General features: G+C 50.3%; 11 protein-coding genes across 11 annotated transcripts; 3 read left to right on the top strand and 8 right to left on the bottom strand.

The window, feature by feature from the left end:
- The first annotated feature begins 23 nt into the window (after positions 1 to 23).
- Positions 24 to 1,235, top strand: K444DRAFT_9992 (uncharacterized protein). Its single transcript, XM_024888857.1, has one exon. The coding sequence runs from the start codon at positions 247 to 249 to the stop codon at positions 1,018 to 1,020; it is 774 nt and encodes a 257-aa protein (XP_024744135.1). The 5' UTR covers positions 24 to 246; the 3' UTR covers positions 1,021 to 1,235.
- K444DRAFT_9964 (uncharacterized protein) lies at positions 1,130 to 2,604 on the bottom strand. The gene is made up of 2 exons (XM_024888856.1): positions 2,447 to 2,604; positions 1,130 to 2,400 (listed from the first exon to the last, which is right to left on the bottom strand). Exons 1-2 carry the CDS (start codon positions 2,486 to 2,488, stop codon positions 1,240 to 1,242), a joined length of 1,203 nt encoding a protein of 400 aa, XP_024744134.1. The 5' UTR covers positions 2,489 to 2,604; the 3' UTR covers positions 1,130 to 1,239.
- On the bottom strand, positions 2,412 to 3,663 carry K444DRAFT_10013 (uncharacterized protein). Its single transcript, XM_024870244.1, has one exon. The coding sequence runs from the start codon at positions 3,427 to 3,429 to the stop codon at positions 2,722 to 2,724; it is 708 nt and encodes a 235-aa protein (XP_024744133.1). The 5' UTR covers positions 3,430 to 3,663; the 3' UTR covers positions 2,412 to 2,721.
- Positions 3,664 to 4,656: 993 nt separating this feature from the next.
- On the bottom strand, positions 4,657 to 5,320 carry K444DRAFT_9927 (uncharacterized protein). Its single transcript, XM_024888852.1, has one exon. The coding sequence runs from the start codon at positions 5,138 to 5,140 to the stop codon at positions 4,736 to 4,738; it is 405 nt and encodes a 134-aa protein (XP_024744132.1). The 5' UTR covers positions 5,141 to 5,320; the 3' UTR covers positions 4,657 to 4,735.
- Positions 5,317 to 6,183, bottom strand: K444DRAFT_623426 (protein-L-isoaspartate O-methyltransferase; the record flags this gene model as incomplete). The annotated part of the gene is made up of 3 exons (XM_024882281.1): positions 5,317 to 5,452; positions 5,505 to 5,989; positions 6,082 to 6,183. 3 exons carry the CDS (start codon positions 6,181 to 6,183, stop codon positions 5,317 to 5,319), a joined length of 723 nt encoding a protein of 240 aa, XP_024744131.1.
- A 2,080-nt stretch (positions 6,184 to 8,263) lies between these two features.
- On the bottom strand, positions 8,264 to 9,146 carry K444DRAFT_515766 (putative metal homeostatis protein BSD2; the record flags this gene model as incomplete). Its single annotated transcript, XM_024873624.1, has 2 exons — positions 8,264 to 8,860; positions 8,916 to 9,146. 2 exons carry the CDS (start codon positions 9,144 to 9,146, stop codon positions 8,264 to 8,266), a joined length of 828 nt encoding a protein of 275 aa, XP_024744130.1.
- A 504-nt stretch (positions 9,147 to 9,650) lies between these two features.
- Positions 9,651 to 10,302, top strand: K444DRAFT_9899 (uncharacterized protein). Its single transcript, XM_024888849.1, has 3 exons — positions 9,651 to 9,738; positions 9,793 to 10,029; positions 10,085 to 10,302. The coding sequence occupies exons 1-3, from the start codon at positions 9,727 to 9,729 to the stop codon at positions 10,226 to 10,228; spliced, it is 393 nt and encodes a 130-aa protein (XP_024744129.1). The 5' UTR covers positions 9,651 to 9,726; the 3' UTR covers positions 10,229 to 10,302.
- A 73-nt stretch (positions 10,303 to 10,375) lies between these two features.
- K444DRAFT_639246 (mitochondrial carrier) lies at positions 10,376 to 11,564 on the bottom strand (the record flags this gene model as incomplete). The annotated part of the gene is made up of 5 exons (XM_024884356.1): positions 10,376 to 10,877; positions 10,928 to 11,075; positions 11,131 to 11,262; positions 11,391 to 11,411; positions 11,462 to 11,564. 5 exons carry the CDS (start codon positions 11,562 to 11,564, stop codon positions 10,376 to 10,378), a joined length of 906 nt encoding a protein of 301 aa, XP_024744128.1.
- Positions 11,565 to 11,746: 182 nt separating this feature from the next.
- K444DRAFT_550476 (HPC2-domain-containing protein) lies at positions 11,747 to 14,662 on the bottom strand. The gene is made up of 2 exons (XM_024876509.1): positions 12,500 to 14,662; positions 11,747 to 12,449 (listed from the first exon to the last, which is right to left on the bottom strand). The coding sequence occupies exons 1-2, from the start codon at positions 14,167 to 14,169 to the stop codon at positions 12,122 to 12,124; spliced, it is 1,998 nt and encodes a 665-aa protein (XP_024744127.1). The 5' UTR covers positions 14,170 to 14,662; the 3' UTR covers positions 11,747 to 12,121.
- Positions 14,663 to 15,479: 817 nt separating this feature from the next.
- Positions 15,480 to 16,805, top strand: K444DRAFT_639244 (uncharacterized protein; the record flags this gene model as incomplete). The annotated part of the gene is made up of 1 exon (XM_024884355.1): positions 15,480 to 16,805. The coding sequence occupies one exon, from the start codon at positions 15,480 to 15,482 to the stop codon at positions 16,803 to 16,805; it is 1,326 nt and encodes a 441-aa protein (XP_024744126.1).
- Positions 16,806 to 17,308: 503 nt separating this feature from the next.
- K444DRAFT_515784 (ubiquitin C-terminal hydrolase-like protein) lies at positions 17,309 to 21,376 on the bottom strand (the record flags this gene model as incomplete). Its single annotated transcript, XM_024873627.1, has 4 exons — positions 17,309 to 19,089; positions 19,141 to 19,684; positions 19,769 to 20,473; positions 20,558 to 21,376. 4 exons carry the CDS (start codon positions 21,374 to 21,376, stop codon positions 17,309 to 17,311), a joined length of 3,849 nt encoding a protein of 1,282 aa, XP_024744125.1.
- Positions 21,377 to 21,411: the final 35 nt, after the last annotated feature.

Genomic DNA, 21,411 nt, shown 5'->3' with positions numbered 1-21,411 from the left:
GTAAGATAATGGCTCTTCGAGAAGGCTCAAACTTTTTGTCCACTGAACTACTCAGGAAAGGTAAGGTACCCTTCCCGTAGGGCTCTTACCACGCAGTCTCAAGCTCCTCGACGTCAACTCAAGAACTGTGGCCCCTGAATCCGCTTCAAGCAGTGTAAAGAAACTTCCGACTACCAAAATACGTTGCTTTTGGTTACTTCCCCTCCCTTCTCTTGACCCTTCACATGATAATTCAAGGATAATTTGATGAAGTACCGCTGCCAGGGTTCCTTGATGCCAAGCAATTCCTCGGGAGTCCTCAAAACGAAAACTTTTGAATATTTATTCCAATGCGGAAGAGCAAGCCATTTGCATCGGCATGATTTAGAGAGGGTCTCTGATGTCAAAAGCACTCCATCCAACATTTACCCCGCCAAGGCTCTTGGAACTACCCCACCTTTCGAAGTTCTAGATGCCAATTCGGATTCTGAAGCCCGTTGTATGAAAATTTCTGGACCGAACGTCTCTAACGGCGGATTTATGAACTCAAGCGCCGGCACTGCCTTTACTAGACCCCCACATGATGCAATGCTAGTGACGGAAACCTCCATCTCTTTGCCTGGACCCTTGATCCCACAGGAGAAGAGTTTGGCATGTGGATTGTTTCTGAGTTCATCTCTTATTGCTGAGAAAGGAGGATTCACATCAGAAGGGAACAGTGTGGCATGTGAGTTGTTCTTGATTTCAACTCGTATGCCTGAGCAAGGTGAGATTTATCTGTCTTATCTGCATTCATCCCTTACTAATTATGATTCTACCAACAGCTTTTTGCTGTCAGCCAAAAGCAATGCCCCCGTCGTCATCTTCGTTCTCCAAGTCCCGTTTCTGCCCAATGCAACAACTCTAGAGCAAGCAACAACAGACTTCTCATACCCCATTCGCCTCTTACAAAATAACGAGGCTAGCCTGCAATCTGAGTCAAGGGTTGAGATTTTGAGGAACTGCAGGAAAACGAGTGTAGCATTTCATCGCGAAAAATGATCCTTGCTCCGTAACCGTGAATCGTCACGGGGTGCTCCCTGATAGGATCCTTCTCTAACCAGGGGCCAACCGGAATGCGCCACACTCCTGGAGTTGATGTGTATGGTATCATGCAAACCTCAGATGCTTAAAAGACACCATCATCGGTGAATGCGTTAAAAGGGTCATGTGAAAATAATATAGACAGTGAAGTGAAATGTTGAAGACCCCATCAAGAGATCACTGCGATGTCTGAGAAGAGGGCAGGTCCCACGCGTCTGCATTGATGTAGTTTTGCCAGTCATTCGTTCCTCCTGGTGTCCCCAATGGTGTTATTCCGCTGCTACTATCATTGGGTGCCTCGTTGAAGCAGTCTTGAGAATTGTTGTAACCTTGGTGACGTTGTGGGGGCTCTTGTGACGATGCTGGAGCAAGAGTCGAGTTTAATCCGTCTAGGCTGGGGTAGGGTTGCTGCTTTCCAATACTGGTCGTCTGTGGGAGTGACTGGTTGCTGAAATCGTAAGACTTTCCGGGCAAGGTCGTACTTCCTTGCATCATCATCTGCGTGAGTGGATCGTTCATATTCATCGTCGAGCCAAGTAGGCCTTGTGACTCTGCTGGCAGGGCAGTGCTGAAAGGACTGAAGTTGTTATTGAATGAGGACATGCCATAGGACACTGGATTATACTGCTGAAAAAAGCTACCCTCTGGGAAGGAAGGCTTTTGCTGGGGTGTGGTGCTCGAGGCTGACACAGGAGTACGGGTCTGAACGGGAGAACCGGTTGGAGCTGGAACGACGGGCATTGACTTCCTTCGAGAGTCATTTTTAATAACAGAACTGTGGGCCGAGTTCGATAGCTCCTGCGGTGTGGCAATTGAAGCTGACCGCTGGTGTGGAGTAGGTTGAAATACTTGTTGCTGCGGTCTCGAAGAAGGGTAAGGTGCTTGTCTGTACATGGGTGGACTTTGAGGTGGTTGCATCATTTGCTGCTGGCCCTGGTGTGCTAGCATTGGAGATGGGAACATGGAGTGCTGATTCGCGAACTGGGGGGAATTGGGATATTGCTGTGCATAGGAGTTCGATATTGATTGCTCGAGGGCGCTCCTCATCGCAACGTGGTTCGTCAGGTACGCTGATAACCGCCTATTGAAATCCGCATTGCCCGTCTGAAGATGTGCCGTAAGTCGTCGGTATTGCATTGGCAGGTCGTCATCCTCCTCTTCGTACATTTCTTCGTTGATCACGTCTTGCTCTGTCACACGCAAAGAGCGCCCTGTCCGGCGCTTGTGTATTTCAGAGGCTCGTCGTGCGGACTCCACCCGGGCTTCCAAGCTTCTGTCACTTCTCCTGGAAGCAGCGATATAGGCTCGCTCTTGGTTTTCCTCGTGTGTTCGTTCCGTCTGTTCAAAGTTAGCGGGTGGGCTGGTAATGGGGTTCAGTGCGCACCTTGACTGCCTTCGCCGGTGGGAGAGTTCTGGTTGGGGGCATTATAATTGCTTCGTCTTCTCGTTAAAATCAACAAGTCCAGGGGCTTTCGTTCCTTAGTAAACGTGCGTGCTCGATCGATGCGGCCGAAGTGATAAAAGATACGTCAGATGCGCTGCAAAGTTCCTGTGCAGAGGTCTAGAATCTGGAGATCTAGGCCGGTCGTAGGTAGGTAAAGTGTACCAGACTTTCGACAATGAGGTTGACAAGGAAGCGAATAACGGACGGGGCAGCTTCTAACAGCGCGCCCTGTTGATTATGGGACAGATACCAGATCCGTCGTAAGACAATAATTCTTGTGTGGCGCCGCAACTCGGAGCAGAATTGACGTTCGTGGACGGCGATTGCCACGGCCGTTGGAAAAGGTCGTGGGGATCGAGGAAGGCGAGGGAGGTCAGAAGCGAGGCGAGGGGATTTGCTTGTGCGTGCTTGGTGGCTGTGTGCGAATGGGAGCCCGGGTCTTTGTGTTTTGAAACAGAAAACGCAAATATAGAATTCAGCGTCTCAGGCTGCTCCGTCAGGAATTGGTAAAGGTCAAGAATGGTTGGTGTAGCAGATAAATCAACCGTGACGTTACGGTTGGTATTGAAAGTTATTAAGTCTGGTCTGGGGAAGCCAAACCTTATAATGCAGAGAGCCACTGCGAGCTCCATGGCCCATGCCGACGCCCACTTCCAGTCTCCTCGCCGGCGCCGTCCTTCGGGGAGGGTAACGGGCACCTTCCTATCCCGTCTGCGTGCCTCTGAAAGTTCTGACGTTGCCCTCGGTGAGAGCAAGCTCGAATTCGCATGCGCATCTCGCCGTCCCTGGTCTGACACAGCGGTGCCAGAATGCCATGTGTGCCAGGAAGATGGGAAGCCCTCAAAGGCTCCTGTCCAATCGCACGGGACGTCGGTGTCGACGGGCAGCTGCTGGTCCGAGGCTAGCCCCGCAGCGCGCGGCATGCAATTGGAAATCAGAGAGGAAGGGTGACTACTCTGGTGGCGATAATCGTGCACGGGGCGGGGGTGGGGGAGACTGGGAGGCTGCTCTGATGTGTGGCTCGCTGCGCTGCCCCGCGGATCACGGCGGCTTGTTGGCCTAGCAATCTCGAACCTCGAACCTCGAACCTCGAACCTCAAATCTCGAAGCCTCAGATGGCGGCGCCCTCTGTCCTCTCCTGTGCTTCTGAGGTGAGTGGTTGGGGGAGGAGGGAAGAGGGGAGTTCCTGCACACTGCCGGGTGTCGCCAATCGACGCTAGAATCGATCTGCAGTGAGCCCCTCAAATATCCCTGTCTACTGCTGTCCTGCACTGTATGCTACGAGACCTCGTGCTGTACGCTACGCCGGGTGATTTCCGCTGCCGTTGCCTTCGGCCCAGCAAAGAGACTCTTCTTCTTGGGGAAGCTAGAGCAGATGGACCGCGATACGGGTTGGCAAAGCTCATAACAACTTTGAAGAGCATGGCTTGCAAGAGGTCAGAATAGTCAATCTGATTGGTCTATACGGCACTCTAGTTGGCCCTGGCATGAAGCTTTCTCGCGGTTGGCATGTGTCTTTCATTAATAGCCATGTGGAATAAAGCACCCCGATTCTGTGCCCACACGCAAGAAGCGTGGAAAATACCTGGTGACTTCAAGCGCAGAGAGAAGGGTGCGCAGTGCCGGGTTCTAAAACGCTAGAAAATCCGCACTGGTTTATCGCCTCCGGGACGGGCAAACATCTGTCGAGACGGCAGTTTTTGAAGAGGACTCGTGGATGTACAGATCGCCTCATTGGAGTTGGATTCAAGTAAACAAGAGATAGACTAATGGTCACATGATCGTGTTCTTGTTCTCATCAACCTGCTCAAACTGCCTTATGCCTTCCCCCAAACCCTCCTCCGCGCACCGCCGTTGTCTAGCACACGAAGCTGAACTGGACTTTTTTGGAGCCCCCTCACGAAAAAGCCTCGGATAAGGCACTCGAATAAAAATGGCGTTAGCTAAAAGCGCTCCGATCTGGCCAGCCCCTGGCGGTTTAGCGCTGATCAAATCAAAATCCCATGTGCAGAAACATGGGATTTTGATCGTAAGGCTCTCCGCTATTAGAACAAGGGTTCTCAGATCGAGGTGCTAAGGACTCCTTAACTAGCTTGTGTTACTTAATTTATTCTCACTTGTGGGGAATTTCAATATGGAATTCTGTTCGGCTGGTTTTTCGGAAATGATAGATCCCCTGGCCTTGAAGTCATTTTGTCATTTTCTTGTAGTCGCTGCCATACGGAATTGTTATTCCTCATCAATTGCGATGCTTGGTACACAGAGGTACCTGCCGCAGACGCCACGTTCCAACCACCCGCTTCGAGTCTTCCAATAATTGGCACAATAAAGAACTCTTTCCACTAGGTATTGAATTTGAAGTTGCATATTCGAGAATCGGCCCACAGTTATCGCTATTTTCATTTTCCAAAATCTCCCGTCCATCCACAAGATAAACGACACAAGATCTCCAGAAACTTGCTTCTTGAAAAACTTCATAGGGAAGTAAGAATTCGAGTATTGTGACACTCCGAATTTTCTCGTCCATCCGCGGAGAGGCTCCCCTTCACCCATCGTCTTCACATGTCTACCAAAAGCCTCCCCCTGCTGCCAATGCAGGCATGACGAAACACATTGTGAGATCCATCCATTCATTCTACGAGCGACTTCCAGCTCAAAATCAAGTCTTGCGCCTAGTCCACGAACCACTCAGTCCGGGAGCGTTCGAATGCTACTGTTCTATTTGGCAGATTATCCAAACTCCATACTTTCATAAAATCATTCCCATCGTTCCATAAGACCGTATCTCAACAGAGGAAGAAGGCCAAGGACTACTTCGGCGCATCGGTCAACGGTACATATCTCACACCAAACAACTTCTTCTTCGTAACTAGCCCCTTGGCATCCTTATCCACGGTCCAAATATGCTGTCCATACCCATCCGGGTCCTCCACCGGGATGAATATCCTGCGATACCTTCATCAGCCCCCAAGCTCTCAAAAGACGGCACCAGACTCACCGTCCAGGACTTCTGAGTTGATCAACCAACTCCTGATGGAGTTCAACGGCGGCAGCCCCGACATGAATAGCATCCCAACCCTTCTCCTCATCCTCACCCTCACTCCACCCCTTCCTCCCATCCCCCACAACAAAACTAACCTTCCCCTCCCCAAGCAAGCTCTTTCCCCTCTCGCTCTTCATCATATTCCTCTCTCCCATATCTCTCAGCGCCTTGATATGCTCTAATCCCACCACTCTCGCCTTGCCCGCCTCGCCCTTCCCATCCGCTTCCTGCGGATACACAAGTTCTGCCAATACAGCAGTTAAATATCCCGAGCCAGAACCGATATCTAGAACTCGGGCTCCGGGCTTGAGGTAAGGGAGGAGGGACTCGGCAGCTGAGGCGTGCATGTGCGGTGCTGAGATCGTGGCTGCATGGCCGATAGATTGGGGAGAGTCTTCATAGGCATATGACGGTTCTGGACAGTAATGTGCGCGGTCGACCTGCCATCCATGTTCTTAGCAATCGCATGAAGTTGATAGGAACGTGTGGTTGAAGAGAGGATGTTTGTGAAGAAGGGAGAAAGAGCACAAACCTTCATCATAGCATCTCGTACCCTCGAACTCGTAATCAACCCACCCCGGAACAAATTATCCACCAATTCTTTGTTGCTAGATCCCGAGCATCGCCACGCCATGTTGCTGTGCTTCGCCGTCCCGCGGAGAGGGCCGAAGATAGTTCGTAAACGATTCAGTTTGGCTGTTGTTCCTTTGCTGTTTTGATGTACAAGAAAAATCCTCAGATGTTGGTTACGAAAAGGATTGTAGGGGAATGCTTGAGCATTGCGAGCTTGAGCACCGCAAGTCGTGGTTATCAGAAGATGTCCGCCACTGAATCGAGAGAGATGGGATGAGGCTGACGCGACGCAAGAACCGAAAATGCGGGGTGGTGGCGCGTGACAGCCTTGTTGTGGCTTCAGGTTTAGCTCAGCATATATGATTACTTAGAAAAGCATAGTATTTATGCATATCTGTTTGATTTTCTTTTGGTTCCCTAACTAAACCATAAAAGAGTCAGCATATAGTCCTCTCCCATCATGCCGGTTTCAAGCAAAGACCTATAACAAGCAGCAAAATCAGCAGCATTTCGCACAGCAGAATAGAGTAATCCAAATTGCAAAATCAAGTACTAGTTCCTCTTATGATATACTTATATTTATGCTCAATTGAGCAACTATCAAGTTGAACGGAGCATAAGTAAACCTGGTAGCTCCCCACTCTTAATAATTAAGGACTATTTATGTGTTCTTGACGAATGATCAGCTATGCCTGCATTGCCGCTGGCAGTAGTCAGGAAATACATTCGAAATCGAACCCCAGCAGTTCCTCTCAATCGTCTCGTCTTTGAGCTACTATTGCCATACTCAACTTTTCCCACCTCCTTGCCCCTTTCCGCCCCATGCCTCCAAACCGTTCTAGGGAGCCTTTCCTCAAACCAAATTCAACAGCCCCCTCCGTAAGAACACGAACCGACTCGAAACAGCCTGATGCCCTCTAAGAAAGCGGTATTGAGTATTACTTATAATTGGGATTCCCTGGTCTCCTCGAAATCGAATGGGTAGTGCATTTGGAAGTGTTTTGTTGCACCCCGCATCAATGTTCCAAAAGCTTTGGTACATGGAGAACATATGGTCTATTTTGAGTGGGTTAAGTTTGAGTTCGAATGAATCTTGACTTGCTGGTTTCAGTTCACAGCATTACGAGCTTGGAAGATGGGAAGAGAGCTGGTTTTTATCTGATAATAGGGAGGAGGGTGGATGTCTGGGAACAGGTGTTTTATTATATATTACTATGTAGTCTTTATAAAGGCTTAGACGGGATGCAAGGTACTTTTATCTGGGAGTATGGGTCGACAGTGGGCATAATTCGAGCCATTTTGTTGCACAATAACTACTAACATCTGATGAAAGACAGTATGACATGAAAAGACTTTTAATGTAATAAAATATAATCTTAATCATCTGATGTTTGGACGAACAAGTGCGTCGTGCAACGAATCGCAATGAGATAGAAGGGGTTTGATGTGATAAAAAAGCACTTTAACCATTCGATATTTGGACGATTAAGTGCGTCTTGCAACGAATATTACTGAGAAGAAAGGTTTTCCATTCCACAAAATGGAAAATGGATCTGATACCTGGACGATTCCAGTTCGCACTGAGTATCCCAAAACTTTGGCACATTGGCAATGTCCTCAAAAATGAAGAATCAATTTCATAGACCCCAAACAAAATCGCATTTGCAAGTTGTTGAAAAAGGCGCCCCTCGCTGTGCCTTTAGTCTGTAGCTGAGTAAATGCATTAAAGCTCGTTTAGCAGGAAAGGAACCCTCACCTTCGGGCAACCACAGAACTCGGCTTGAACCTCTCTTGAGAACAGAGTGTCTGCGGTCAGTCTTGCAGTCCGGCTTTCAAGTTCTTGATATCGAGGCGGATGCTTTAACTAAGCGTATACTGTAAAGAAAGGCTATGGATTCTAGTTTCATTGCAACACTTGCTTGCCTAAATCTAACTGCAGGAGGAGAGAGAAGAGCAAGACAAACGAAAACAGTAATCCCAGAAAACCAAGGAGTAAGAATTGGTAGGATATCAAAGATGATTCATTTACTAGACTCTAACCAGCGATTCAATCCCCAATCAACGCCCTGCTGTCCAAACAACGCACACCCCTCCCTTTGCAAATGAACTCCTACATCAAACAGACCGACATGGCTCATCCCTCAGACGACTGTCTCGGCCTCTTCCCCGGTAGCAATTATAGGCACGTTCAGACCTCTTTCCGGGCTCTGCAACACCAATTGCTCATGCCTCCTCGCCTTAAGAAAATCGCTCACGGCCCTGATTAAGATAAACCATCCAACAACCATCAAAATGTAAGCAAGCCATTCGGTATTAGCAACGCTACTCCAGCTCCCTGATGAGCCTGTACTGTCCATTCCTTGTGCAGCTGTGTTCACTTGGTTGGGATCGAAATTGTGGCTGTTCGGGTCTGGAGGTTGTGCATATGTGGGATCTTGGCCGTTCGAAGGAGGAGACGAAACGCCTGATCCCTTCATGTAGAATCCGTACTGAACAAGAGTAATACCAAGGCCGGCACGGGATCCATTTTTAGCTGCGTGGGTAGTGTGGAGAAGGTAGGTGAGGAGGAAACCGACGAGTTGGAAGGACATCGAAATCATGCCGTTCCAGATGAAGGAGAAGACGGAACCAACGGGAAGGCCGTCGACGTAGACTTCGTCTGGGCCGCCGAGTCCGGGTGCGAGGATTGTAGTTTCCCAGTACGGAGGTGCTGCATCTGCTGCCGCTTGCTCGTACGTCTAATTGAATCTTGTCAGCCCCGCTGCTATGTCCGAAGCGACTTGGTCTACTTACTGGTGGATGTTCCTCCGTCTTCTCGCCAGCTTCGGGCTTGGCGCTGAGATTCGCAAATACACCATCTGAGCCAGATCCTCCGCCATATACCCTCCCAGTAGGTCGTGGGGGAGCGAACTCGGGTAGATGAGTCGGCCGCCTCTCGATCACAGGCGGCCGGGGTGTCTCGGATGGTGTCCTCAAGTCGGTATTGAGCTGCTCCGTCGATGAGGAGGTCGGCGTCCCTCGCATCAGTCGCTGTCTATCATCCCCATCATTCTCTTCATCACTATCAGAACCATTGGCATCGAATGTGTCCGCTAGATTTTGGTCCACGGTCGTGGGACGTCGTGTTGGCGAAGAGGCATGAGATCGAAAGGACGGAGGAGGTGAGGAGGGTGTCTGAGGGCTTATTGGAGACTCTTCATCGTTCGCAGAAACCTGGAGATGGCGGTTAGTATTATGCTCCTCAGGCTTGATGGATTGCGTGGCAAGGCTTCCCGGGTGGTAACGTACTCTTTCATATCGTTGTGAGCTCATCGTGCGTCTTGTGTAGAGACAAAGAAAGGCACACGCTTCCGACTCCGAGGAGTCTACAGTAGTTGAAGTGAGAAAGCGTAGGGTGGTTGAATGAGTGTGGTGCAATGAGGAGACAAGATTAGAAGGCAATGGAGGCGGAGGCGGGTTTCGTAGTTCCGTGGTTTTATCGAGAGTTTCGTGGTTTTATAAATTCTCGCAAGCGCCAAGCCTTTTTATGCAGAACGTCAAGACTTCAGATTGATGTCGGTATCGCCAAAAAACATTCCTCACTTCCTTTCAAGGATGATTCATAATGTCTAAATCGGTGAGTAAACTTCAACTACTCTTCTTTCTACATATTTGCTAATTTTTCCTGTAGATAACCTATAAACACTACCTGCGAGCTCTTTCGCGCTGGCCAAAAGACAATCTGCGCCCCGAATGCCAATTTCAAGATGTCATGCAACGACGAATAGACCAACGATTCCTCCCTGCATCCTCTCCAAACACTCCCGATGCCGCGCAAGCAGTTGCAAATAGTGCTATAGATGAGAAGGTAGAATGTGGTCAAGTCAATGCCATATATTCTCTATTAGAGAACCGGTACAGTCGGAAGGCACGATCCCTGCTTTTGTCTTACGAGAGCCATCACTGACAGTTTCTGTGCACAGTATCCAATTACTGGCTCTCTGATGAAGCCGGTGAGCAACCCGACACATTATACAGACTTGGTGAAGGAGTTAGAGGAGGCACCTGAGAGGAGTTGGTTTAGCCAACAGATGAACAAATGGAAGGGCTTCTTACGATTTCAATGAGACTTGTACATTATGTACCCATAAAGGCGTTTGGCGCTTTGATGTAAAGCAGAACCTCGATTCTATATTCAACCATCCTGTGAACTCCTGAACGCCCTGCTGCATGCTCCAGATCCATCCAAACACGGCGCCCTGCATGGGTGCCATCTAGACGTACTTCTTATCAGGATCCAACTTATCCATGAGATCAATACTCTTCTCATACATCGTAAACACAATCCCACCACTCAACATCAGCCTCACCAACCTTGGCAAAGCTCCGCTCCAGAAAGTCAGCACCCCCTCATTTTTGAAGATCATAGCGGCACAAGTAAAGCTGTTCTTGTACAGACTTCTCGCCTCGATACTTTGCATCCTCGTCTTGATGGTATCGAGGGGCTGCGTAACATAAACTGTGATGAGCCCCGCTATCCCACCAATTCCAAATGTCGAGAGAGCTCCCAATTTCTCGCCCGGAGCTGTGTATGATTGTGCAACTTGGCGTAGGAAGGTATATGATCCAAATCGAGTCGCGCTGTTCGCTGCTTGTCGGGCAGTGGTGGGTACGAAGCCTTGGAAGAACCCGCGAATTCCTCGTTCGCGGGCAATAATAGGCACAGCATGGAGGAAGCCTCTCATCCTCGGATTGGCACTCTTGCGGTCATCGATTCTATAGCAGTTAGACCACACTTTCCATAAGGGACAATAAGGAGGACGAACAAGGTAGTCTTGATACTCTCAAACGGAGTAACAGCCAGCAGAGACTCGGTGACACCAGCTCCAAACCCAGCAATCACTGTTCTCGGGCCTGATATATTCCCATTGGAATCTTGTAGTAATGCCTTGTACTGATCGAAAGCCACGAATCCTATGTTCCTGTCGGCGCCTTTCTTTGACGAGAAGCTTATGGGCGGGAGACCTACGAATGCCAGCCTTCAGGGAATTCCCGATAATCAACGTCGTGCACCCCGCATACCAGGCTTTTCCAAACGGTGGCCATGGCAGCTTTGCTGCATCTGGCAATCTGCGATTCAATTGTGTTCTCGTCTTCGCAACTAAGCCCAGCACAGTCAGCCAGAATCTTCTCAGGCGGGCACCCATCCATGTATCCTCCAGAATGCCCAGCCTTCCGCGTGCTTGGAGATAGTCCGAGGCAGTTGTAGTAAATGGAACAGATACATACATTCGGCAGGGTATGTAATGGCTGTCTTACAGTTAGCAAAGCTCAGGCTTATCGATGGTTGGACAATTCACCAATCTCCACAGCTCCAGCAGTAGACCCAGCAATAATTGATCGTAATGCACTTGGCCTTTCTTTCTTCTTTTCAGGCGCTCTCGCCTGCTGTACAGTTGCCATTGTGAACACTTTGTTGTTGTCAGAGGAGCCTGGTTGATTGTTTGCTGGTGGGAATTTTGTCTGCGATGACGGAGATGGCCGCCGCTTTAAGCAATCCGCGGTAAGCACGTAGCCAGATGGGAATACATCTTCCTCTGACTTGTCAGAGAAATCAGCAATTATCCATCGCGATTCAGAGCGGTCGAGAAAGGCAATACTTGATGTGATTACAAAGTCTTTCGCCAAAAATATATTACAACAACCCTTTCACAACGGGTTCATGGTTCATAGTCAACCATGTCTTGGTCTGCCTTTGTCAATTATTCTCAGCCAGAAGACTCATGACAATGCTTCTTTTATTATCCCGTGGTTCAATAGCAACGTGCTACCGAGTGCTGCCCTCTACAGGTCCCTCCTCGCAATGCAGTGTGAAAGCAAAGTATTTTGTACAGAACAGAACAATATGTAAACACCTCGGCCCCAATGCATGTGTCTTCCGCAATGAACTCCGCCAAATCTTACAATAATCAGAAGAACTACTCTCACACATCAACGGCGAGAAACTTTTTTGTGCTCGCTCACTGATTGAAAACCATAGGTGTGTTACCCAAGTTGGGAGCACTCGCCAACTGAGCCATCCCGCCTCCATAGTTGCCGGGTATCTGAGTCATGCTTCCCATCTTCTCCCTATCAAGTTTTTCTTGCTCCATGCGAGCACGATCCGCCTTGGTGATACGCGGCTTTCGAGTGGTAGATCCGCCTCGTGAGCCAGGTCCTGAAAGTGGAAGGCCGTTTGGTCGCAAGCCAGTGGATGCAGCCAGAGCAGCAGCACCTCCACGACCGCTTGAAGCACGAGCTCCTCCACGGCTGCCACGTCCTCGACCACGCTTTGGGGCGCCATCAGCTCTGCCAAAACAGTCAGTTCTACCCCAAGTATGACCAATGCAAAAACATACCTGATATCTAAAGCAGGCTTTTCGCCCTCTGGAACAAGTGGACCAGAGTACACGAAGAAGCCATCATTGGCAGCAGCAGCTTGCTCCTCCCAAAGTAACTCCGAATCATCAACAAATCCATCATCCTTGTCATACTCATCTTCCTTCATTTTTCTCTTCTTCGGAACCCTCTTGGCTCCTCCATCAGTGCCAGTGCGTCCATCACTCATGCCACCCATCTCAATGTTGCTTCCTTCGGCTTCCGAGTCAAGTGACATTTCGTCACCGCTATCCTTGTTTGATCCGTTACGCTCCAAGGCGGCTCCAGCGGCGGCTACTCGAGCAAGGCGGTCTCTCTGAGCAGCCAGTCGGGGGTGGAGTGCATCCCAACCGTAACGTTCCTCCGCCAGACGAGTGAAGTTGACGTACTTATTCACCTCGCCATTAAGAGGAATTTGCAGGATGACAGTAGGGGCTCGAAACTCTGCGCCATCGGCTGCTCCAGCGCCTCCGAGCTGCATGAGGCCGGATCCTGGAAGAGGGGGCGGCGTGGGATATAATTCCTTTGGCTCTTTGAGCTTATGGGGCTTCGGTGATGCGGCAGCTGAAGAAGTTGCGGTGCTTCCAGGACCGTTGCCTTTCTTTGAGATAGTTGTTGGGCCAGGGGCGGGTGCGATGTCCTGTTTCTTTACGGCCATTGCGACTGGAGTAGGTGGCTTTTGAGTGCAAGGTTCAACAATTGCGGAAGGCGCTAACCTATTGGCTGTTGGAGATGGAGGCACTGAAGTGTGACCTTCGTTGTGGAACCTCGCTTGCTGCTGCTGCTGCTGCTGCTGTTGATTAAAGAAGGATTGTGCAGCGATAGAGGGTGACGTTAAGGCTTGATTCGGGGGATCAACCAAGCTTGAGATTGACGGTGACGCGCTGGCGCGATTCATGGAGTGAGGATGACTCGGCGAGCCTTGAGAGTTGTTGTACGAATTATGAGTAACCACGGTTTCTCTGACGGGATCGAAATTAGACCGAATAGGATCGTAATTCTGACCGCTGGTGCGAGCTGGTTGCTGTGGTTGAGCCTGCTGTGGTTGAGCTTGTTGCGGGGGTGGGGGTGGGGGAGCGTTGGAGAAGAAAGACTGAATGGGTCGTTGAATATCCTCATTTTTGCCTTTTTGGGCCTGTTGGGTGGGGACAGAAGCGGGAACATGAAAATCCGGCAATGCCTCAGCAACAGCTTGTGGCGGCCTCGGAACACCCGCAGCGGTCTTGATTTCAACAACCGAATTAGCATCTGAGCCTGCATTTCTCTTTCGGCGTTGAATAGGAGGGGCATTTGGATCTCGCGGCTTGCGAGGTTTTCTGACTTTGGGAGCGTCAGTATTGGTCGCTGAGCTGTCTGCGTTATTCTTCGGCTTGTTGACGGATCCGGGTTTTCTGCCGGGCTTACGCCGTGCCGGCTTCTCTGCCGAATTTTCGACAACAACGCCAGGAGGATTGACCGTGATACTTGAAATTTGGTTGGAATTACTCTCGTTGGCAAATTGGGCGGACGGCGATGCTGGCTCCGGACTCGACCGTGGCGGCGATGAGAGACCACTGGCCGAACTGAATTGCCCAGGTGAAACTCCTCGAGCGCCCACACCCGCGTCCTCCAGCTGTCGAACCCGCTCCGTCGACATATTGCGCCTGATCATGAGTAAACAGGCTTAAGGAGCAGTTGCGTGGAAGGTCATGTGGAGATCTGGAAGCTGTTTTCGAATTGCGCAGGTGATGCAGGCCTGATTTGGGGCTGGAGCTGGGCCGAAACGTGACGGCAAACGGAGTCGCTCACGCCGACTCGTGAATAGCTTCAAAAATGGCACGACGACGCGAAAACCGAGATTTGGGCGTCTTGGACAAGTCCAGGGCGTCGTGGAGCTTCCGACGGATGGTAGAAAGCGAGTCAAATTGACGGAATCGAATGAGGGTGTTTAGGGGTCGTGATCGATGGAAGTTGATCTGATATCGATGGAGGGATCAATTTGCAGTATCGGGGGTAATGTGTGTTGGGAGTGTAAAAGAAGAGGTTGCGGAGTTGGGGAGAAGCCAGGAGGAGGGTGTTTCGTTTGGGGCGGGCAAATATTAAAGGAAAGCTCGGGAAAAGGCTAACGCAGAATTTGGAGTCTCACCACTCTAGCGATTTTTGTTCACTATGAGAGGGGGGGATTGGGGGATTGGGGGATTGGGGAAACTATGGCAGCATGGGCGCAGGCAGGGACAGACTGGGACAGACTGGCACGGAGCAGGAACAGGAGCAGGAGCAGGAGCGTGTTCTAGCGAGAGTGAGTCGTGCCCATACTGAAGCTGGAGCTGGCCGTGGGAGGCAAGGACCGGCCAGAAGGACAGATGACTAAGGAACACTTGGCCAGGAGATGACTGAGGAGCGACTGAGGAGCTCCTGGCCAGGGGCTGGAGCGCCATGCTGCCACTCTCTCCGACCAAATGGCCATATAAGGACGGAGCAAAAGGCGAAAGCATAACAAAATGATGTGACACGCAAGGCCGCCAGCCCAGAGGATGTGCATGCACGAGGGGGGCCAATCAGGTATCGGGATATCCATCTGCAGAACTTCAACATTCAGCCTCCTCGATCTCGGTTGGGCGCCCGCGCCCCCCGCCCCCACCCCCCTTTTGCATCCTGCGTCAACAGAACAGACACAACTGAACCCAGTTTCAGCCTCGTCAATGACGTACATACCGCGGGTACGATTTATGTGGAACCGCAGGTCTCGAAATGATTATTAAATGATTCTATCTCCACGCAAAGTCCTGGTAGCTGTTCTCTGTTTACTTGAATCGAGTATCAAACTCGCAAGGCTTTGCATGCAAGGCTCCGGCTAGCCTCTTAAAGCTAGCTTCCGCCCTCCGTCAGCGAGGTAAAAATAACCCCTGTCCTTCCAACTGAACTTCCGAGCCTTTTCTGTCCACACCCCAACTACCAACTACCTTACAACCTCGATCAATCATGGACCTAAGAGGACAACGCTTCACCGTCGACTTCTCAGACGACGAGGATGAGCGAAGTTCGAACTCGATACTACCCTCGGATGCTATTCCGTCAATCTCCTCGGCGTTCATTGGGGATATCAAGGAACGCACCACCACAGCCCCGGCCGCCCCGAAGTTGAAGACGACTCCGACTGGGTTCCCGGAGCACAAGAAGCGGACGAGGATTTCTGCATTCAAGCAGCAAAGAGGTGGATCTGCGAGGCCTGCCACGACAGACACTCATAATGCTTTTGCTCTGCCTACTTCTCAGGCAACGCCAACTAACGCCTCCTCACTGACGCAGAAAGATCCCAGATTTGAGGAGAGCGAGCGCCGGAGGATCGATCAGGAAAACAAGCAGAGGCTGGAGTCGATGTCAACTGAAGAAATAGAGGAAGAAAGACGCGAGCTACTTGCTGCGTTGGATCCGTCTTTGGTTGAGCGGCTTTTGAAGAGGGCGAATCTGGATGAAGGTCGAGGCGATACTGGCATCGAACCGCCGTCTACAAAAGTGGAGGAGGATACGAAGGCCGAGGTTCCAAAGCAGGAAGTTGCAGGTGTTCCCGCTCCAACTCCAGTGGGGAAAGCAGTCCCCATGAAATCGGTGAAATTCGAAGACGATGCAGAGCCAACTGAACCCATAGGCCTCCAACCAGTGCCAAATATCTCGGCGATATCAGTTGCAGATATTCCTCACCCAACCATCCATTTCCCAACCGCTCCATCAGCTCCTGAACTGGACCCGTCCGACCCCTCCTTCCTTGAAAACCTCCACTCAAAATATTTCCCCAACCTGCCTGCAGACCCCTCAAAATTGGCCTGGATGGCACCAATTCCAACTCATGGCTCCGTCGCAGACCAAGAATCACCATATTACCCTGCCCACGAAGCATTACCAGCTTCAGCCTTACGCTTCGATTTCCGTGGCGGGATTCTGCCGCCACGAATATCGAGAGCTATGCCAACTATGAAAGGCCTCCACCATCATGGAGAAGCTCCGGAAGCTGCTGGCTACACTGTTCCAGAGTTGGCGAGGCTTTCACGCTCGGCGTTCCCGGCGCAGAGATGCATATCTTTTCAGACTTTGGGAAGGCTGCTGTATAGATTAGGTAGAGGGGAGTGGGGTGATGAAGATGGTGAGGTAACGAAGGGGTTGTGGAGGTGTGTAGAGGAAGGGAAAATTATCCAGACTCTAGAAGAAGCTGCTAGTGCTGAAGGAGGGCATCAAGGTACAAAAATATATGCCGTGGAGGCTCTTTGGCTGTGGCAGAAAGGGGGAGGGAAGGTATGGAAGGCGTCTTGATTACTTCAGATCTGTCTCGTACAAATAATCTAACGTCTTCATTCTCCACCAAGAATCTGTTCCAAGCACCAGAACATCTATCATCTTCGTACTTCAGGAAGAACGAGAAGACGTGAAAAGAAGAATATCATCTCTTCGTTGATTTTTGCTGATATCGAAGTGAGTTTGTTGGGCATCTAACACCCAAACTGAGGAAAAGACCCCTAACACCGCAGGCTTGCAAGAAGAAACTTCACAAATCAAATGTACCTGCCTCAATTGAATGTTCTGCAATATTTGTTTTAGAATGGAAAGCAAATGCATCTATGCACAAGGGCGACCCGCTAACTCCAACCCATGCTGCCACCGTTTGTGCGACGCTACTCAGAACAAGAAAGGGATATCATCTCTGCCCAGCACGTGCCAACTCTACACCGGCCCTGCCTATGCCTCCACTAAAGTCCTTGAATATCATAGGCGGGCGTCTCATTTTCCATACTCATACAGCTCATGCCTCTGCCCATCTACCATGGTTTCCCGTTTGCATCGACCTTGGCCCCGTCCTTGAGACCCTCGTTCTCCTTCCATGCATCAGCTTCCCAAGCTGACTGTTCTATTACAGAAGGCTTTGGTCGTAGCGGCCTCGGTTTGGCGTGCTCAACGTGCCTCATCTCAGGGCTATCTTCGTCCTCGTTCAGGGCTGCCGAAACACCGTTTTCCATCAAATCTGGCCACTCTTCCGTGGTATGCGTCACCTCTACCTCCTGGACATCTCTGCAGACAGCATTCACCAAATTCTTGATGTCGCTGCTCTTCACATACACAAGATAGTACGGTGTTCCGCCAGCACCACCTTGATGCTCAAATATCGTTCGACGATCCTTAACCTCCGAGACCCATTCATCATTGTACTCGCGCCAGATATCATGCTCAAAATCATAAATGTAGATCCAGTAGTGGCCACCTCCGGCCTCACCGCGATGGATGAATACCGATTGCAATTTGTATTCATACTCGCGCATGTCAATAAACTGGCCCTGAATTCTGCTTCTGAGGTCGTTGATTCGTCCGGTAATAGCTTCGAGTTCGGCAGCAACTTCCGAAATTCGTTCCTCGAGTGCTTCAGGAAGAGCAGGATCGACTTCAATGCCCTCGATTTCCTCTTCCTGAAGATTACTAACAAAATCTTTGGTTGCCGATAAAGCGTCTAGGACACTGATCTGCGCTTGATCATTCTTGAGAGCTGCGTACCGGGCCTCCAATGTTCGAAGCAGCTCCTTCCATCCCCAAGCTTCGCGGCGTCTTCGCATTATGGCCGAATTTGGATCACCCGTGTCCACATATCTGTCTAGATAAATCGTTTCCGGGAACACAACGGGGTTGCGGTTCTTGAATGCTCGATGGGTCTCATGGTCGAAGTCTGTTCGCTGAATATGAATTTGTAAGATGGGCGGAAGTTTGCTCAGCGAAGCATACTGAGGCACGGTCGTATTGTCGATTTCGACTTGTTGCTCGTCGTAAACCACGTCGAGAGCTTCGTATATGTCTCGACCGACCTTTCCAGGAAAGACGATGATCGATGGCCAAGCTTCCGTCTTCCTCTCCAAACTCTGTGCTTTCTGTGTATAGACTGTATTAGCACCGAAGAAGGTATCTCTGATAATATCGATCTGGGCTCCTGAGGTCTCCTCGATACTTGTAGGCTTTATGGCACATTGCAAGCGAAACATGACATTGCCTATCACCTCGGTAACATCTTGCTGGGATCCGAATTTCCACAGTTCATCATTGGGCAGAAGGTCTTTGTTTTCGTTTGTCTGAATGACGAGTCCAGACTTGTTCCGCGGTGGAATCGGTGGTGGCTTTTCTAAGGCAGAAGGTCTATCTGGGCTTGAATCCTCGCCATTCACCATGACGGCATCATCTCCCGGGCTGGATTCCTCGTTGCCAGTGGTTTCGCCGTACGAAGGAGGAAGTTGGTCAAGGTCAACCAGCGTCGCTTCGCTGCTGTCGTCGCCATTTTCTGTAATTTTATTTCTGGGGTGGTCAATCATCTCAATGTCCTCCTCTACCGTGGTTGGAAGTGGTGGAGGCAGTGGAGGAGGCCATTGTGGACCATATACTGGGCCATCCATAATTGAGGAAAGATTGGGTGGACCGTGTGGGCTGCTGATCGACGCCCTTCTGAAGTCTGCTACAGCGGCAGAGCTGAAAATGGTGAGTTCAGCTAATTCCCTGGTTGGCTTGACCGAGCGTGACGACGCCGTCTTCAGGTTTTCAAAAAGGTTATGCAACTCTTCGACAACTGTAACGATTAGTCTAATTTCCAGTGATCGTGAAGGTGGTTGTGACTTACATTTCTGTGCCTTGATAATCTCAGACTTGTCGACAATGCGCCCACCGACTCTCTTGTTTTTGATGTCCTCATCGTTGAGACCCATGCGGTGCTGCTGGAAGTTGATCACCATGTCCCTCACAGGATTTATGGTATAGTAATACTGCAGCAAGCTATTGAGATAGCAGGTATTGCCAATGTTGTCAAGACCAACAGGCTCAGAAGTACTTGCTTGCACGTCGGCATTGGGATCTTCGAGCTTCCTCAGCAAGAAATTGCTTTGTCGATCAAGCGCAATCACTCGAAGAGCTTCAGTATAACTGTCCTTTGACCCGGACGGCGCTCCATTGGAGAGACTCTGGTAGTAGGTGAAAACGATTTCGTCGGGAACGCCACGTGAGCCAATCTGAAGTCGGTTGTACGCATCGCCCACGTCGAGCGTGGATCCGCCAGAGCCCGACTCCATTGCCGCTGCTGCCCGTTGCAGAGTGAAGTCACCGGAGCGTTGGCTGGCAATAACACGAAGTGCTCGTGCAATTTTGGCCTTGTCTGATGATTCGAGTGACTGTGCGGGGTGCAAGGGTCAGTATCCTGCATCTGACAGCGCAGGGCGCCGGGAAACGCGTTCAAAGAGTGGCGAAAAACTTACCAATGCAACAGCCGAAGCCTCGATACTATCAGAGGCAGTGTCTACTGAAATGCCCAAAAACTCCAGCGCTTCTTCAAATGACATGGTCTTATCGTTTGCGAGAGCTTCGATCTTCTCGCTGTTTCGGTGTTTGGCGATGTTCAGAAGACACTCCCTGGCCTCGTCTTTCTGGCGAGGTGCTGATTCGATGCGAGACTTGTAGAGACCCATGATATGACCGTCGCCTTCAACAGAGTCGGGGTTCAGATTGAAGTATCTGTAAGAATCCTCGATGGCCTTCAAGCCCAATTCACCGGCGGAAGTGGCCATTACGAGTCTCGTCTGGAGATCCGCGCTCTGACGTCCGTTGGCCAGATCAGCCAGGCAGTCGAGGTAGTAAGGCTTATTCGAAGGGTCACACTCGCACTGCCGTTCATAGGCCCACTCAAGATACTTATCCGTAAAATCGTCCACGGCCCCTAGACTGATGTAATAGGGATGCTCGTCTCTTGATAGATCGACCGTCCGGTTCCTTTTGGGGTAGTCAAAACATCCAAGACTCCGCTCAATATCCTTCAAAGCTGGCAGGTGGTAGACTGTAGTACGGCTGCCTTCGTCTTGCGGGCGCATCACCATCAACAGATCGATTTCGTGCAAGACGTCAGCAATGAAGTTCCTGTTGATGTCGGTTATGATAGGGAGCTGCCAAAAACAGTTTGGTCCATCCTTGAGAGTGAATGTCAGTGAACTACTTAAGCACTAGAATTTGGGACAATCAAAATGACAGGATACATTTCTTTGAACACTCACTTCAGGTTCCGAAGAAGGTTCCTCTATCGCAACAAAGTCCAGATACTCAAAGAGTTCATCACATTCGTCCGCGAACGTAAGCATGTACTTTTTGTTTCGTCTGGCGATTTTCTTAAGCTCTGTCTTGCTTTTCGCGCCCTTCGCATCGGACAAATACTGTCGAAGGTATCCTAAAGCTTGAAGCGGTTTTATGGGAGCCATTCCTGAATATCTCTCTGGGTCGTTCTTGATTTCTCTCCGCCCTCGGGCATCCAATTTCGCAGTGTCGAATATGTAAGAGAGCATATGATGGTTAAGTCGGGGGGGTGATATCTTTATGTCAACCACAAGGGGACATTCTGTCCCAGAACACACAAAGCTATGAGCTTCTATCGATTGGTCATATTTGTCCATCCCGTGTTTCTCCTTGTACTCTTTAGAAGTCTGAGATTTTGCCAGCCGCAGATGGTGTAGAGGATTGGATTCATCTGAGAGATTGCAAGGAGTCTTCCGGTCGTTCCGTTTCCAGAAGTTGGCTGTAACGTCGAAATGATATAGACATGCCGAGCAGTACGCGGCCACCTTGTACTCTGTGGAATCATCTGGTCGCTCATCCTCTGATCTTGGGGCATTTGTCTGGTGCTCCTTTTTCATGAGCTTGTGACGACAGTCCATTTTGTCCTTCCGTGGACCAAGCGAACCTTGTCCTCTGAACCTTGGAGCAGGATCCGCCAGCAAGTTCCTGCCCCCATGCATGAAAGCGTGTCTGGGGTCATGGTCGAGGAGGTCGTTGATCAGTCGAGGGGCAGTCTTGCCTGTGGGCGCCGTGCGGATTAGCATGCCGCCTGACTTGGAAAAGATAGCAGGGAGAAATC

The sequence above is a fragment of the Hyaloscypha bicolor genome (assembly GCF_002865645.1).
Source record: "Hyaloscypha bicolor E unplaced genomic scaffold K444scaffold_10, whole genome shotgun sequence".
Lineage (NCBI taxonomy): Eukaryota > Fungi > Ascomycota > Leotiomycetes > Helotiales > Hyaloscyphaceae > Hyaloscypha > Hyaloscypha bicolor.
The sequence above is the reverse complement of the archived record's forward strand: the minus strand, read 5'-3'. Positions and strand labels throughout refer to the sequence as shown.